We start from the raw sequence: 17,855 nt of genomic DNA on the forward strand, positions 1-17,855 counted from the left end.
TGTGAGCCGGGTCTAGATAGGACGGTAGAGCTAATGCTGCATACCGCCAGCTGGGATCGGAGCCTCGAGACAGAGGCTATGACTTCCTGGGACTTGAAAGGCTACACCAAAGCTGAAGCACCAGACTTACCAAAACATCAGATACTATCTCATTAGCATAAAGCAGATTACTCTCTCTGCATATCCTCTCTGCGAACGGCAGCGGTAAATGCAGGCCACCCACCTAGCACAGCTTGCAGGAGTCACCTACTTCCCACAATTCGCGGTCAATCCTCCTCAAGCCACTTCTCTGAATAAAACCGGGTGAGGCCCTGGGTCAGCCTCTTTGTTCCAGAAAGCCATCTTCATGCCTGGACTTAGGGCCCTTTGGCTTCCCAATAATTATAAATATGTTTTAATGCCTTTACTTTCACTGTAGGTTGCACTGGGAGTGGTAGGTTGGAATTAACTTGGTGGGATTCCAATAACATATCTTTGGGATTACAAATATTAACTTCTTGGATCAAGATGAGAGCCAGGAAGGGACTCCTACAACAAATGGAAAGATAAAAAAATAGCTGCCAGATATGATGATGCATGCCTATAATCCCAACACATGGAAGGCTGAGGCAGGAAGATCATAGAATTGAACCCAGCCTGGGAAATTTGGCAATATAGTGAGACCTTCTTTGAAAAATAAAAAATAAAAAGCAGAGGATGTAGTTCAGTGGGAGGATCCTGGGTTCAGTCTGCAGTAACACACACACACACACACACACACACACACGCACGCAAAGGTGGAAATAGAATGTATAATCTGATCCTATTTGATCAAACAAAATGGGAGTCTAAAGCAAGGACATGTAAAATATGTATCTACATGTAAATGATTATGCATGCTAAATACCTATTTTCAAAAATATTGATGAGACAAGAATTAATCTAGCCAGGGTTATGACTTAGTGGTCCTGTGCCTATCTGGCAAGCCCAAAGTCCTGAGTTCGATTCCCAGTACAAAAAAAAAAATTAATCTAAAGTGCTAAGAAATTATCTCTGGGATTGGAGCTCACTTTTCCTTTTTTGTTTATCTGTGTTTCTTGTTTCCTTTTTCAATGAAATGTATTCATTGTGTAGGGAATATAATGTGTGTTCTGCCGTACTCAGGACAGGCTGCTGCCGACCAGAGGTGGCACCCTCTGGCTGAGGTGGTGCCAGGTCCTGGAGAAAATAGCATGCACCAAGGGAACCCCCAGCTTTTCCCTGAGACAAACTGAGGACTGTCTCCCTAAGAATGCTGTTTCAGTGGAGTACTTTTCTGGTTTGATTGTTTGTACTGGAGATTAAAGCTAGAGTCTTTGCACTGAGCTACATTCTCAACTCTTTTTAAAAATACTCTTATTTTGAGACTGTCTCACTAAGTCATTGAATTGCCCAGGGTGAACTCAACTTGTGATTCTCCTGCCTCAGCCTCCCAGAGTGCGGGGATAGGTGCCATTTTTTTTTAATTTATTTTTTTAATTTTTCAAAAATTATTTATTTATTTATTTGTTTGTTTGTTACTGGGTCTCGCTATGCAGCTCAGACTTGTAGTGATCCTCCTGTCTCAGCCTCGCCAGCACTGAGATTACAGGCATGTGCCACCATGCCCAGTTTCAGTGGCTGTCTTGGCTTGAGATTGGCATGGTATGTGGTACCAGGGACCAAGTCCAGGTCCTCGCACTTGCCAGGCAAGAGCCTACACTGCCGAGCTATCTCCCTGGCCCCACTGTTCTTTTGAGGACAGTCTTATTCTGTAATTCAGGCTAGTTTTAAACTCATTATGTAGCCCAGGCCACCCTCAGATCCTCCTGCCTCAGTCTCTAAGTGCTGGAATTACAGGCATGTGTCACGATGCCCGGCTAAGTTGCCATTTTTAATATCAAAGGAATAATACAAATCTGTAAGGCCATTAAAAATTCCAGTGGAGGGCCTGGGAGAGGCTCAGCTGCCTGGCAAGCAAAGGCCCTGCGTTGGAGGAGCGACAGGAATTCACAAAGGAATGTGAGCCCATTTTCTTCCGTATTTGCTCTCGTAAACTAAGAGTTAGAATGAGACACACATTTCACGTGTGCCTTAGCCCTGGGCCTGGGCAGCACCTTGTCTCCCTCTGACCACTCTTATCAAGTGAGGCTCTGGTGCAGGCTCCCTCATCCTGCACCTGTTGGCAGCCAGGTAGCCCTGGCAGTGGTGTGGTGGTGGGCTCAGGGCCTTGCTTGGGTTCACATATGTCCTATGGAATCCTGCAGACGAGACTGGAAAGAGCCACGGGGACCCGGGAACAGGTGTATGCAATGTTTCAAATGGTGAGACCTAGGGATAGGAATATATGGTGACTGAGCAATGACAGAATCAGCTATGACACATCCACCTCACAGGACACAAAGGAGCCAGCAAAACGGACTGTGTGTAGGTGTTGACCCAAGGGTGTGTTATTGTGTGGAGCATCAAACTGCTTTCCTCCTTCCCATGATGGGAACAATGTTGCAGTAACTGCGTATACACATAAATTATTTAAAAGCATGGGAAAATATTAGGTCTGTGGTGGGTGAAACTGTCAACTTGAGAAGTAGGAAGCTCGGGCCAGATGGGCTGGCGATTCCACGCCCTGGGATGTCAGGAGGTTGCCTTCAAGTGGCTCAGCACAAAAAGGATCTAAAAGGGAGGTGAGGGAGGATTCAGTTCCTTAGAGGAACTCAGATCTTCGCAGCCACTGCCGCTTCAGCATGGAAGGGAGAGAGGCTTGGCAGATGCTGAAGCTGCTGCTCCTTCCTCTGCTCTTCGCTGTTTTCCACTGCCCTGAACTGTTGCCTTCTCTCTTGTGCTGCTCTGCCTGGAAACCAGCAGAGTATGGACTGAAACTTCCAAAAACTGTGAGCTAAATAAACCTTCCCTTCCTTAATTTTGGGTGTCAGGTATTTTGTCCCAGAAACAAGAGAAAAGTAACTGAGACAAAGGTCTCAGTACCATGTGGAAACCAGGCCAGGACATTCACAGATGAGTCACAAAAAACAACACCACTAACAATGCCAAGTAAACACCAAACGTATAGCCCTGATACTACTGGAATACAGGAATGGTGTTTGTTTGTTCAATAATTAGCAAAAAGATTTTGGCCACTAAAAGCAATAATATTTCTCAAAGAAATGCAATCAGGCCCATTTTAGTCCCATCTGCTGCTGTAAAAAAAAAATGATATGCAGATAGTCTATAAGTTATAAACATTTATTTCTTACAGTCCCAAAGGCTAGGACTGACTCGTCCCGCGAGTCAAGACGTGGGGTAGTGACCTGGAGGAGGAATGGGGATGAACAAGACAGGGCAAGAGACACAAGAGACGGAGACAAGACAGGCTTTCTGATCAAGTCTCATTTATTGAGGAAGTGAGCGGGGTCTAAACAGCCATGTAGCAGAAGTAGTTGGGTGGTACTAGTTGCAGATTGGTAGCAGAGGTCCGGGACCACAGGAAGATCGCCAAGCAGGGATTGGTGCTGCAGCACTTCTTGCCCATATAAGGGAAAGTGTAAGAGGAGCATTCTATCGCCCCCCACGTCCCCCCTTTTTATTAAATACATTAAGCAGGAAATTGACAGTGCCCTGCGGGGACAATGCCTGGCTTGCTGAATTGGTAGAGCATGAGACTCTTAATCTCAGGGTCATGGGTTCGAGCCCCACGTTGGGCGCCACTTGACTCGTCCCGCGAGTCGAGATGTGGGGTAGTGACCTGGAGGAGGAATGGGGATGAACAAGACAGGGCAAGAGTCACAAGAGACGGAGACAAGACAGGCTTTCTTTTTTTTTTTTTAAATTTTATTTATTTATTTATTTATTTATTTTTTGAGAGAGAGAGAGAGAGAGAGAGAGAGAGAGAGAGAGAGAGAGAGAGTGGTGTGTGTGTGTGTGGCCAGCTCAGCCCACCAGGGGGCAGGGCTGGCTGGCATGTGGTGCTGGGGGATTGAACCGTGGTCCCTGATGCTTTTGCTAAGCTTGTTCTAAGTAGGTGCTTTAGACCACTGAGCCATCTCTCCAGCCCAAGACAGGCTTTCTGATCAAGTCTCGTTTATTGAGGAAGTGAGCAGGGTCTAAATAGCCGTGTAGTAGAAGTAGTTGGGTGGGACTAGTTGTAGATTGGTAGCAGAGGTCCAGGACCACAGGAAGAGGCTGAGGCAAGCAGGGATTGGTGCTGCAGCACTTCTTGCCCATATAAGGGAAAGTGTAAGAGGAGTGTTCTATCGCCCCCTCCCCCCCATAGGACATCCAAGAGCAAGGCTCCTGCAGATCCAGAGTGTGGGAAAGGCTGTTTTGTGCTTCACGTCATGTCCTTGCAAGGCATCCCCGTCAGCCTCTTTTTATGAGGCCTGATCCCACTCTTCAGGAAGAACCCCCAAAACAACCACTCCCCTGGGTTCCACCTCTCCATACTATCATTGAGGGTGAGGCTGCAACTTGCATGTTAAAGCCCCAACCTCAGACATAGCAGTCCAGATGAAGTGGGCCTTTACTGCCAGGTTTGATCTTGAAGCAAGCATAGAGAGGAGTTGACTATGCAATAGGCATTTGTGTGGGGACCTTGAGTAACACCCTGCAGCCCCACACAGCAAGGGACCTATCAGAGCCGGCTGGGTTCCTCCTGGCCCCATGGTGCTGGGTGTTGCGTGGCTGGGCTGTTCCCTTGGCTCTCTTCTCCCCATGTTACTGTGTGCACTGAGGTTGCTGGTGCCAGCTGAGATCCATGTTCTATGCAGAGGTCCAGAAGACACTGACCTAAGCTCAGCCTTGGGGTCTGCACCTGAGGACATCTTGCACTGAGCTGCAGGTGTCCCTATGGGTGCCGCAAGGAGGTCTTTTGGGGCCTTGTCCTCCTGAGTGGGGAGATAGTAAAGAGAGGTGGAACCTAGGGGAGTGGTTGTTTTGTGGGGTTCTGCCTGAAGAGTGGGATTGGGCTCCTAAGAAGATTGATGGAATTGCCCTGTCCTCCTTTCCCAGAGGGACGGCTTGCAGGGACCTAGCAGGAAGCACAGAGAAGCTTTCCCCACACAGATTTCAGGAACTGTGCAGACACCTTCATTGCAGAGCAAAGGTGTTAGAGGGCTGAACTGAGTCATGTATATTGACTTATATTGACTGCATCTCTTTTCTGCCTCCTCCTCCCCTCCCTCCAGTCTTCTTTCTTTCACGTCCTCCCACCCTCTGCCTGCCTCCCCCTTTCTCTTGTGCTGATAAAGGATGGACTAAAAACTTCCAGCCTTTTGATTCCTTTCCTGTTGGATGCATCCTGAGTCAGCTTCTAACTCCACACAAGGAAAAGGAACTGCAAAGTCTCCACCCCCACAGGTAGGAGTCCTGGCCACTCACTTGCTGACCCAAAAAGATGCTCCTGCATCTCAAAACATTAAGTGGTCTGAGTTTTGGAACTTTACAAAGGAGAAGAGCACCTGCCTATATAGTGCTGGAGGACAGGTTCAGGCTTCCCTGCTCCCTGTACAGGGCAAGGAACCCAAGATGTTGGCCAGGCAGGTTACATTCAGAGGTTCCGGGGTATTGGCAACCTTGTCTCATCTTGGACTTTTTTGTGTTAGTTGTCCTAAGAGCTTACTATGTCCTGTGTACTTGCTAGATGAGGAGACAGAGACACAGACAGAGACAGAGACAGACAGACAGACACTCACTCACACACACACACACACACCCCTCAAAGAGAGAGAAGCAGAAGAGAGGAGGTGAAGATAGAGGCTCAGCAGGCAGCACAGCCACTCTCTGTCACCTGTCCATTCTCCTCTTCAGCCCTGTCCTGGTTTCTCCTCCTTTGTGTCCAGTGTAGCGCCTTCTATGTCTCCCTGGCTGGACCTTCTCTCCCAGGGGTCTGCAGTCTCTTTGGTGGTCAGAGCATCTGGTGTCATCAAAGGCAAGTTTAATAGCCATGGATGTTCACAGGGTGGAGGAAGTCATGGCCGCAGACTTTTGGCTGTTCAGCTGGCCTCCTTTCCTTGAGCGCAGCATACTTGGCTGTATACGATGTTCCCGGCTCATGTGTGCGGGGCTTGGTTCCCAGTGCAGCAGTGTTCATGGTGGGGCTTTAAGGAAGTGATAGGGTCACGAAGGCTTTAACTTCATCAGGATGGTTTGGATGGTTAGATGGGTGCACTAATAGTTCACTGAGGGGATGAGAGATAGCTCAGCAGCATAAGTGCCTGCCTGTAAGCACAAGGTCCTGAGTTTGATCCTCAGTACAGAAGAAGAGGAAGAAGAGGAAGAAGAGGAAGAGGAAGAAGAAAGAAAGGAAAAAAAACAACAGTACAACTTTTAAGGCTGGGGAGATAGCTTGGTGGTCTAAAGTGTGCATGGCAAGCGCAAGGACCTGGGTTCGATCCCTGGTACTGCATACTGTGCTGGACGCTGAAACTGGGTGTGATGGTGTATACCTGTAATCCCAGGATTGGTGAGGCTGAGACCAGAGGATTACTATGAGTCCAAGTTGCATAACAAGATTTTGTATCAAATAAATAAATAAATGAAAGATTTTTAAAAATTGTTCATTGGGCCATTAGAGGGGGGTTAATTGAATAGCGCAGGGCACTGGTGACATGCCTTTGAAAGACATGTGTGTGTGTGCGTATTTTTTTTTTAATTTTATTTTTCTTTTTGGTAGTACTGATGCTTGGACTCTGGAGAAGTAGCGTTGAGCTACATCACCATCCCTTTTTAAAATTTTTTAAAAATTAAAAAAATATTTATTTATTTATTTTTTGTACCAGAGATCAAAATCAGGACCTGCCCAGCAAGCACAAGGTCCTGAGTTTGATTTCTGGTACAAAAATAAATAAATACTTATGCTACTGAGCTATCTCCCTGGTCCTCACTATCCCTTTCTAACTCTTTTTGTTCTTTAGGTTTTTTTTTTTTTAAATTATTTATTTGTTTATTTATTTATTTTTGTGTGTGGCCAGCTCATCCCACCAGGGGGTGGGCAGGCTGGCATGTGGTGCTGGGGGATTGAACTGAGGTCCCTGTGCTTTGCTTGGCTTAGCTTGTTCTAAGTAGGTGCTTTAGACCACTCAGCCATCTCACCAGCCCTGTTCTTTAGGTTTTTTGAGACAGTGTCTCACAACGTAGTCCAGGTGGGCCTCAAACTCACTATGTAGCGCAAACTGGCCTCAAACTCAAAGCAATCCTCCTGCCTCCGTCTCCTGAAGGAGGGATTACAGATGTTTGCTGCCATGCCCAGATGAGGGGTATGTTTTCTCCATGGCTCCTTCTTCTCTGGTTCTCTTTGCTTTCTGGCTGCTATGAGGTGGGCAGGTTTCCTCTACCAAGCCCCTTTTGCTATCAACCTCATAGCAATGGAGCTGACTGATCATGGATTGAAGCCTCTGAAAACAAGAGGCAAAAAGTTTCCTTTTTAAGTTGTTCTTCTCAGGTATATTGTGTGGTGATGACAAGCTAACACAGCACCCTTGATATGCTTGCTCCTGCTGCAGTGTGGTGGAAGTGGGGACAGGAGGCGGTGGACACTGAGTGGCTGTCTCCCTTTGGGGCAGCCAGCACTGCATTGGGAGGACACTCCCGCAGCTGTGTGGAGGACCACACAGGAGAAGTTCAGGCTCCACCAGTGAATACATGGGACTTAGAAGAGAGCACTGAAGTCCAGTCTTGTCTTCAGAATTCCCCACATCTCTGAGGGCCTGCTTTAGTGAGCATCTGGAGTGCCCCCAACGGTCACAAGCTGAAGGCCTAGAACCAGACTTCAGCACAACTGGGAGGTGATGACACTTCCTGGCGGTGGGCCCTCATGGAAAGAGGTCACTGAGGTGGAGTTGGACACCAGCCCTCATGCTTCCAGACTGCTGAGGCCAGCAGCTGTGTACTGCCACTATGCCACTGTTCCACCAGGATCTTTTGCCACAGGCTCAGGGCAACAGTGGTGACCAGCCATGGACTGAGCCCTCTGCAACCAGGGACCAAAATGATCCCTTCTTTCTTTTAAGTTGGTTATCATGAGTATTTGTTAGGACAGAAAACTGAGAAGTCCAGACCCTAATCTAAAACTGCTCTACTCAGAGTCTCCCAGGTCCCTGCCTTAGCAACCATGAAAGACAATAAACATCTAAGGCTCTTGACTCTATGGTTTTTGAGGACTCTGTTTTGCAGCAATAGACAGCTAACAGCAAGAGGTGGTTGACATGTGCAGCAGCTCAGGTCTGGACCTCACCTGGTGCTGAAGGTGAGTGGGGCAGGACCGGGCCATGAGGAGGGACTTGGTCCTGCAGCAGCACCTGAGTTCTTGAGCTTCTTTCCCCAAAATAAGAACCACAGGATGAAGAGCCATTCTGTGCTCCATGCTGTTGGCTGGGATCAAGCCTCGAAATAGAGGCTTTGACTTCCTGGGGCTTGAAAGATTACACACAACTAGCTCTTTCGGGTCCTCCTTTCCAAGATGACGAAAAAAAGAAGGAACAACGGTCGTGCCAAAAAGGGCCGCGGTCATGTGCAGCCTATTCGCTGCACGAACTGCGCCCAGTGCGTACCCAAGGATAAGGCTATTAAGAAGTTTGTCATTCGGAACATAGTGGAGGCCGCCACCATCAGGGACATTTCTGAAGCGAGTGTCTTCGACGGTCATGTGCTTCCCAAGCTGTATGTGAAGCTGCATTATTGTGTGAGTTGTGCCAGTCACAGCAAAGTGGTCAGAAATCGATCTCGTGAAGCCCGTTAGGACCGAACTCCTCCACCCCGATTTAGACCTGCTGGTGCTGCCCCTCGACCTCCACCAAAGCCCATGTAAGGGGAGCTGAGTCTTAATGGACTGAAGAAAACTCTTGAGAAAGAAATAATAAATTGGATGTTATACTTTATACAGCATGTTGAGTGTACCTGCCAGAGGTGGGTTGGGTTAATTCAGCCTATCCAAGTTTAAGTTTGTACTCGGAAAATGAATAAAGAGGAACACACTGGGAAAAAAAAAGATTACACACAACCAAAGCTTGGACCCCAAGACGTTAGGTGCTCTCAATCATGTAGCGTAAATTGCTCTTTATGCATTTCCTTCTCTCTGCATATTGCAGAGGCAAATATGCAGGCCTCCTCCCGAGCCCAATTGACTGCACTCACCTATTTCTTGCTATTCTGTCACTCATCCTCAAGCCACTCCCTTCCTTATGAATAAATAAAACCTTGGTTCAGCCTTGGGTTGAGGCCTTTGTTCCCAATAGCCATCATCATGGCTGGACTTAGGACCCCTTGGCTCCCTATAACTACAAATATGCCTTAGCATCTTTATTCTCACCATGGGTTGCACTGGGTGTCACAGATTGGGATTAACTTGATGGGGTTCTAATAATTTATATATGGCATTAGAAGTATAAACTTCCTGGACCCAGAGAAGGACCAGGAAAGGCTTTCTATAGTCACTAAATTGTCTAGGCTGGGCTTAAACTTTTGATTCTCTTCCTTCAATCTCCCAAGATCCTCGGATTACAACCAGACCTGACTGCCATGCCACTGTTACAAAAGGTTTGAACATTATATATTTTGACCTCTTCTAGGTCTGGGAACTCACCTCCTTAAGTGCTAAGAGCACACACATTGCTATGGATAGTATAAAAATCTGTTCTTATCAAAGATGACCCAAGGCATGCTGTGGCTTCGTAACTAGGGAGGTGCTCTCACACCAGCACCCTTGCCAGGGATGTTCACTGCGATGTTCTCTTGGATTCCAATAGCTGTACAATTTTACTATTGCTTAGTTCCTTTTTTTTTTTTTTTTTTTTTGGTCTTTTTGAAACAGGATCTCACTATGTAGTTCAGGTTGGCCGTGAGCTCACTTTGTAGCGCAGGCTGGTCTGGAACTCACAAAGCTCCTCCTGCCTCAGCCTCCTGAGTGCAGGCTTACAGTTGTGTGCTACCATACCTGGCACTATTAGCCTTTAATGTTACTTGAAATTTAATTTTAGAACAACTTGAGATCTGAAATCCATTTTCCCATTTCCTTTTCTATTTGGAAGTCCCAACACTATGTAACAAGGGAATAACACCAAATTTTGTTTAAAGGAGCATTATTGGGTGGAATAGCACAACAACATGCATTTTTTTGGGAAGGATTTCTGTCTCAGTTACTCTTCTCTCATTGCTAGGACAAATACCCGACACTCAAAATGAAGAAGGAAAGGTTTATTTCAGTCCATACTCAGCTGGCTCCAAGGCAGAGTGGCACATGGCAGACAGCAACCTTTCATGGCGGCAGCAAAGAGCAAGAGCCAATGGGAGACTAGTGGCAACAATGGCTACAGAGAGCAAGTCTGTCTCCCTTATGTTTCATTCAGGCTATCTGCCCCAGGCTGGCTGTAGTACCCACACCCATAATCCCAGCAGCACTCACACCCATAATCCCAGCAGCACTCACACCCATAATCCCAGCGGATCTTGAATTCATCACAAACTAGAAGTCGGGCCCATGACTGCATGAGGCTTTGGGGGGACAGCTAGACACAAACCATAACAACTTCTATTGATGAATTACTAACTTTAATTTTGAGTTTTATTATATCAAACACTGTGCATTTAACAGTAAAATATCAGTAAAATGAAATAGTAATTTTTTTTTTTTGCTTTAAACAATTTATTTAACTGAAATGAACTTAAGTTTGTTTCTGAAGTGACTTCCATTTATTTTGATACATCTTTTCCCCATGATGATTTACAGGATCTTCAAGCCAATATAAATACTTTATAAATATTTGAATTTTTGGGTATACACCTGCGCAATACCTCAGCAGTATCTTTCAGCAAGAAAATACTGAAGAGTAAAGGCTAGACACAATTCCTGGGTACAGTGAAAATCTGCTGCAAATATTTCTGAGGTAAGAAGGCACCGCATACCTGTTCAACTAAGAAAACCACCCTTACAACACAGGATGATTTTATTTTTACATAGGACCTAGAATACTTAAGCTGCCAATTAGGTGCTGAATGGCAGAGCAACGTCCCCAGTTTATGCCATGAATTCCTAGGGAATGGGTTCCAACAACTCGGGTTCCTTTCCATTGGTCCTCACAAAGTGTGCTTCTCTGGGAGGGGCAGGCTGGCATTTCAGCTGAACCCAGGTACCTTCTCTTTGGCTTCCTTCTTTTTCTGATCATTTTCCTTGACACGTTTCAGGAAGCTATCACGACTTTTTGAGTGTTTAATATGCTCGATACGCACATTAATCCTCTTGGCAAGTATCTTGCCCTTAACTTGCTTGTTTACAACAATGCCAACAGCATGCTGGGTAACGTTGTAGACTCTTCCCGTTTTGCCATGGTAACATTTGTGAGGCGTTCCCCTTTGCACAGTACCCATTCCCTTGATGTCTACAATATCACCCTTTTTGTAGATTCGCATGTATGTAGCCAAAGGAACAACCCCATGTTTTCTAAAAGGCCTGGAAAACATATACCGGGTTCCCCTCCTCTTGCCCTTTGTGTTAGTCATTTTGGCAAATTACTGGAAGATGGCGGTTCCGGCCGAAAGGAAAAGGGCTGAAATAGTAAATTTTAAATATGTAATGGTTGTTTAGACTATCATTTTAAATACCAACTGTTATTTTACAAAATCTAAAACTTAACAGTAGAAATAAATTCCTATGTAAACTACAAAGGAAATACAAGCAAAACTCTACCACAGGCATAATCTTTGCTTCAGTTATCACATTTAAGGCTGTCTTCACATGACAACAGTATGTTCCATACCCAAGTACGGCTTACACTGATAGCATGTGTTTTGTTTGCTCGTCTTTGTTGGTATGACATACTTGCCATCTTGCTCATCTTGCTTTCTTTCTAAGTCCTTGTGGCATTTCACCTTTCTGCTCACTGGTCTGCTGCAGAATTCTTTTGTGGAGTTCTTCAGGCCACATACTAAGAGTGTTTCAAAAGCAAAAAACAAAATCTTCTTGCCATTTCTATGGGATTGTGCAAGCCACAAGTGCTTCGAAACAGCTTTCTTTCTATTTTTTTTTGGGGGGGTTGGGGGGTGGTTCCAGGTATCAAACCCAGAACCTGTCTTGCCAAGCAGGTGCTGTGCTACTGAGATAAATGTCCAGCCTCTTCTCTCTCTTTGAGAGAAGGTTTCACTATGCAAACAAACAAACAAACAAAAACCAAAAAAAACCCCACATCTTCCTTCTCCATTCTTTAGTTGATGAGCATCTGGGTTGTTTCCAGGATTTAGCTATAACAAATTGCGCTGCTATAAGACAGGATAAATTTGAGTCTTTTGTCGATAAATGTATGCAACTAGAGAACATACTTTTTTTTTTTTTTTTCAGAACTGGGGATTGAACTCAGGCTCAGGCAAGCACTTATTCTACTGAGCTATCTCCCCAGCCCCTAGAGAACATACTTTTAAGTGAAATAAATCAGACTTGCATGTACAAACATTGCATTGTCTGCTTAGTGTGAGAACCTGAAAGAGAAAAATGGAATCCAAAGGGTAAAATAGACTGGTAAAAGGGAATGAATCTATTCAAAAGGAAAAAGTTACTAAGTTGAAGAGAAGATCAGGAGAGGGAGTGGGAGAAAGAGATGTATCTATGTATGTAAGCAGGATGGTTTGGACAACTGCACTGTGCATTTCTGCTGGTTTATGGAAAGAAGCAGTTAATGCTTTAATTCGTTTCACCTCCTTTTTTCAATTGTACTTTTTCTCTTCTGAATTTCTTACACATTTCTTTTTTTTCTTTCTTCTTCCAATTTTACATGCATGTATCTGGTAATATAAATAACTGGTTGGAAGGCAACACTACGTGTTACAACAACTACTGTGGAATTCCTATTACTTTGTTAAGTGAAAATCTGTATCACTTGTTTTTTTGAAATTTATATCACTCGTAATTTTTTGTTTTAATTCTAATTTGCACTCTCTTTAAAAAATAAAAGAAAATCAAACAAAAAAAAAAGTTCTCACTATGCAGTTCCGCCTCGTTGACGCCATAGCTAGAAAGTGGGGAGTCCCCGGGATGGGAGTGTAGCTCAGTTGTACAGGGTTTGATCAGCATGCGTGAGTCCCGGTCCCAATCCCCACCCTGCAAAAACCAAAAACAGCTACAGAGTCAGGGCGCGGGACCCCATCCTTTCCGGCTGCCACCCGTCGCTCCCGGGCCAGCCCCCGGCCCGCCCACCACCGGGTGTCAGGGGAAGGACCCACCCACCGCGCGGGCCCCACCCCCAGCGCTGGGGCGGGTCACAGGCCGGGCCCACCACCAGGCCCCGCCCACGCCCCTGGTCCGGCTCCCGCCTCAGTCAGCGCCCCGCCCCAGGCCCCGCCCCAGGCCCCGCCCCGCCCCCGGCGCCTTACTCTTGGGTCGCGAACCTCTGGGTTTAGCGGCTCCACGGGCCTTCTGCCTGTTGCTTGAGGTCTGGTAGTCGCGCCAGTCCCGGAGATCGCCAGTTCGAGAGTTCGCGTCCGTGCCGCACGCAGCTACGGTGCTCACCCGGGTCCCGTAGGCCCGACCCGTTGGGGGGGGGGCCCAGGCCCTCGTGGCGAATCTGCCGCGGCGAATCTGCGAGCGCGGCGCCAGTAGCCTCGCGAGAGGACGGACGCGGCGGGGCGGCCTGAAGACCGGGTGCGGGAGCCGGGCGCCGGGAGGCCGAGCCCGCCGCGGCCCCAGCCATGACGGGTCGCGTGTGCCGCGCCTGCGGCGGCACCGACATAGAGCTGGACGCGGCGCGTGGCGATGCGGTGTGTACGGCTTGCGGCTCGGTGCTGGAGGACAACATCATCGTGTCCGAGGTGCAGTTCGTGGAGAACAGCGGCGGCGGCTCGTCCGCCGTGGGCCAGTTCGTGTCGCTGGACGGTAGGGCGGCGCGTCCCTGCTGCCTTCCCCTCTGGTCGCGCTTGGTCTCCCGGCCCCGCCCGCCCGCCCCGCCCGGCCCCGCGGTTCTCTCGGGTCGCCCCGGCTGCCCCTGCAGGCCCTGGGGCTCCGTGGGGTAGCCCGAGCTACCTGCCCCGCCCGGCCCCGCGGTTCTCTCCGCGCGCCCCGGCCCCGCGGGCTGGGCTGGAGGCCGCCTCGGCGAGCGCGCCCGTGTGCGGCCCCCTGGCGCGCCGCCTTCGCCGCGTTCCTGTTGCGTGCTGAGGGTATTTTACGCGTCTGACTTTCACAGCCTGCGCGGTGTGTGAGTTTCACAGAGCAGAAGTTACTCATTTTGGTGCAACGCCGTTTTATTCATTCTTTTCTTTCCGGGTCATGTTTTTGTTGTTATACGTAAGACTTCTTAATCAAACCCTCAGTTGCCGCGTCTGCCTTCTAAAAGTTGTGGGGTTATTTATTGATTTATTTATTTTACATTTATGTTTCTTTGGTTGTTGCGTGCTGGGGCCTGGGGCATACCGAGAGCATGCTCTGTTAGTGAAGTTTATCCTCAGCCCCTCCTGTTGTTATGCCCCATGTTAAGTGTGTGTAGCTGAGGTTTGTCCTTGCATGTTCATTTGTTGGAAACCTGTCTTTATTTGCCCTTGCTCTTTTGGCAAAGTAACTGGGGGTGAGTCTCTCTCTCTCTCTCTCTCTCTCTCTCTCTCTCTCTCTCTCTCTCTCTTGCAGTACTGGGGATTGAACTTGGGACTTTTCACTTGCAAGTGCTTATTCTACTGAACTTTCTCCCTGGCCCCCTTAATAGTTTTTTTGAGTCTTTTTCTTTCTTTCCTTTTGAGTCTCTTTCTTTCTTTTTTTCTGAACCGGGGAATTGAACTCAGGCCCTTGCGCTTGCCAGAGAAGCGCTTATTCCACTGAGCCATCTCCCCAGCCCCTTGAGTCTCTCTCTCTTTCTTTCTTTCTTTCTTTCTTTCTTTCTTTCTTTCTTTCTTTCTTTTTCTTTTGAGTTTCTTTCTTTCTTCTTTTTTTTGAGTCTTTTTCTTTGACCCTCTGTTCTGTGCCATTTATCTGGTCACTACTGCACTGTCTTGCTTATTGTTAAGTTTTATATTGTCTTGACATCAGATATTGTGAGTCCTCCAATTTGGTTGGTCCTATTCAAAACTGTAGCTTTTGTATTCACTTTCCCTTTCCTTTTTTTTTTTTTTTTTCTCTGAATGCCTTCAGGGCAGGTTTGGCTGGCTGGAGTTGTGGGATTCGAACTTCAGCCACCTGAGGATGACAGCTTTGTGGAAGCAGCCACTTAAAGAACTGAGCTAGGGCCAGGCCCCCTTTCCCTTTTCTTTTGATTTTAGGGTATTTGTATATATGTACAAAGCTTCCCTTTTAATAAAATTGCATAAGATCTCTTGAAAAGTTGAGCAGGAAGATCACCTTGAGTTTGAGGCTACCCTGAGGTACAGAATGAGTTCAAGATAGCCTGGATTGGCTGGGGAAATAGCTTGGTAGTCTAAGCACCTGCTTGACCAGCACAAGGAATCAGGTTTGATCCCTAGTACTGCATGCTGTGCCAGCCACCGAAACTGGGCATGATGGCACATGCCTGTAAAGCCAGTAGTGGGGAGGCTGAGATAGGAGGATCACTATGAATCTGAGCTGCATAGCATAGTGAGACCCTATACCAAATAAATAAATAAATAAATAAATAAATAAAGGATTAAAAAAATTAAGAAAAAAAACACAGCCAGGATTACGAGAGACTCTCCAAACACACACATCTTTTTTATTTTTTATACTTGGTACTAGGAATCAAACTCAGGACCTTGTGCTTGCCAGGTAGGCACTGTGCTGCTGAGCTATATACCTAACCCTCATCTTTTAAAATGTTATTTATTTAGTATTTTAGGGAAGGGCCTACAGGGTGTTCAGGGTCTCAGTATTAGATCTGGCTCCTAGTGATCCTCCTGTTTACAGCCTCCCAAAAGCTGGGATTATGGTGTGTACCACCACACCCAGTCTCAATCGTCCCCCTGGGGCTGGCTTACTGGCCCAGGAATAGAATCCCTGACCCCTGTGCCTCCTTCTAGGCCCTTTAATCCACTGAGCTATTTGTCCAGCCTGTCTTTTTTTTTTTTTTTTTTTTTTCAGAACCAGAGATTGAACTCAGGCTCTTGTGCTTGCCAGGCAAGCATTTATTCCACTGAGCTATCTCCCCAGCCCCACCTTCATCTTTTAAAATTTAGAGTGATTTAACAATTTCATTATGCTGAGTCTTCCAGTCTGTGAAAACAGTAATATTCCATTCATATAGGTTTTCTTCAAAATATCCATCAGTGTAATGTTTTGTAGCTCCCGTATACTTTTTATAGGTAAACCTACAATCTGTTGGGTTCTTTTTTTCTTTCCCATGTGGTTGATTTCTGTGTGCTGGGTGATTTCTTTCTTTTTTTGAGATGATCTCGTTTACTATGCATTTCAGGCTATCCCTGAGCTCAGTTTGTAGCCCAGGCTGGTCTCAAACTTGCAACGATCCTCCTGCCTCAGCCTCCTGAGTGCAGGGATTACAGGTGTGCACTGCTCTGTCCTGCACTAATAGCTGGGTGGTTGTTTCTGTGCTCTTGTTGAACTTGTTTATTATAGACCCCTTGGAATGTCGGGTGTAGACAACCCCAAGTACAGACTGCTTTATCTTTGTTTTGTTTCTCTTTTTTGCCTTACAAGAGACATTTTCCCTTGTTTCCCAACTTGCAGCATTCAGCCTCTTCCACTCCATAGAATGTTCACTGTGGATTTCTGAGACCTGTACTCTATCAGTAAAGTTGAGAGCTTCCCCTTCTCCTAATTGGCGGAGTTTTTACCATAAGTGGACACTGAATTTTGTCAGACGCTTTTTCTGCATCAACTGATGGGATCAGACGCTTCTTTTCTGCAGTCACTAGCATGGCTAATTTTCTTTATGCTGTTTTTTTTCTTTCTGTAGTGCTGAGGCTTGAACTCTGTGCCTTGTGCATGCTTCAAGTTTTCTACCATTGAGCCACATACGCAGCAGCCCTAGTGCTGTTGGTGTTTGAAAGCTGAATGTGTTGCAAGTTTCTGGTTGTGCGGTGTTAGTCTTTGTATGTGTTACTACTATAGATTAAGTTCGTTAATACTATTTAATAATTTTTTTCTATGTTCATGCAAGATATTGGTCTGTAGTTTTCTTAAACATTTTTGTTTGCTTTGATGTCAGGGATGAGCCATATGGAATGAGTGAGGAAATGGTCCTTACTCTTCTATTTTCTAGAAGGGATTTTACCAAATTGGTATTACTTCTTAAATGTTGGGAATTCATATCATAGTTAAGTGTGACTATCCAGAGAGTTTATTTTTAACTTCTTTTTGTCTTTTTGGTACCGGGAATAAACTCATAACCTCACACTTGCCAGGCAGGCGCTATGCTTGGCTTTAAACTTCTTTAACAGTTGTATTCTACATTGTTTTGCTGTAGTTTGGTTTTGGTAGTTGGCATTGAGGAATTGATCCATTTGGCCTGGTTGTTGGATTTATGTTGAATTTATAGAGTTCCTGTGTCCTTCCATGCATGCAGGATCTGAAATGACAACTCTTTCTGATGTTGTTGTCTGGCTTTTTTCTTTCTCTTTGTATCTCTTGCTACAAGTTTATCAGCTTTGTTGATTTTTTTTCAAAGGACTGGCATTGGGTTTGAGTTTTCCCTCTTGCTCTTCCCTCACTTTGGTCTATTTTTTTTTTTTTAAGTTTTGTTTATTTGTTTATTTATTTATTTTTAGGCATTTAGTACAGGGTCTATAGGGTCTCACTACACAGATCAGACTTGTAGTGATCCTTCCTGTTTTTCAGCCTCCCAAGCGCTGGGATTACAGGCATGTGTCACCACACTCAGTCTTATTCACTGTCTCAGCACAGGTCAGCGTGGCAGGCTGGGGATCAAACCCCTGGCCCCTGCATCTGCCTAAGCAGGCACTTTAATCTG

General features: G+C 46.3%; 1 protein-coding gene and 1 non-coding gene across 3 annotated transcripts in view; both read left to right on the top strand.

Annotated features, from left to right (window-relative positions):
* The first annotated feature begins 3,625 nt into the window (after positions 1-3,625).
* Trnak-cuu lies at positions 3,626-3,698 on the top strand. Its single transcript has one exon. It is a non-coding gene; the product is annotated as a tRNA-Lys (tRNA).
* A 9,633-nt stretch (positions 3,699-13,331) lies between these two features.
* Positions 13,332-17,855, top strand: part of Brf1 (BRF1, RNA polymerase III transcription initiation factor subunit) — a 78,272-nt gene continuing 73,748 nt past the window's right edge. For both annotated transcript variants that reach the window (XM_004645369.2, XM_023705676.1), the window contains exon 1: positions 13,332-13,846. In XM_004645369.2, coding sequence (XP_004645426.1) covers positions 13,663-13,846 — 184 coding nt within the window. In that variant the 5' untranslated portion in view covers positions 13,332-13,662. The remainder of the gene's footprint in view (positions 13,847-17,855) is intronic.

The sequence above is a fragment of the Octodon degus genome, unplaced genomic scaffold (genome assembly GCF_000260255.1).
Source record: "Octodon degus isolate 3935 unplaced genomic scaffold, OctDeg1.0 scaffold00226, whole genome shotgun sequence".
NCBI classification, from domain to species: domain Eukaryota; kingdom Metazoa; phylum Chordata; class Mammalia; order Rodentia; family Octodontidae; genus Octodon; species Octodon degus.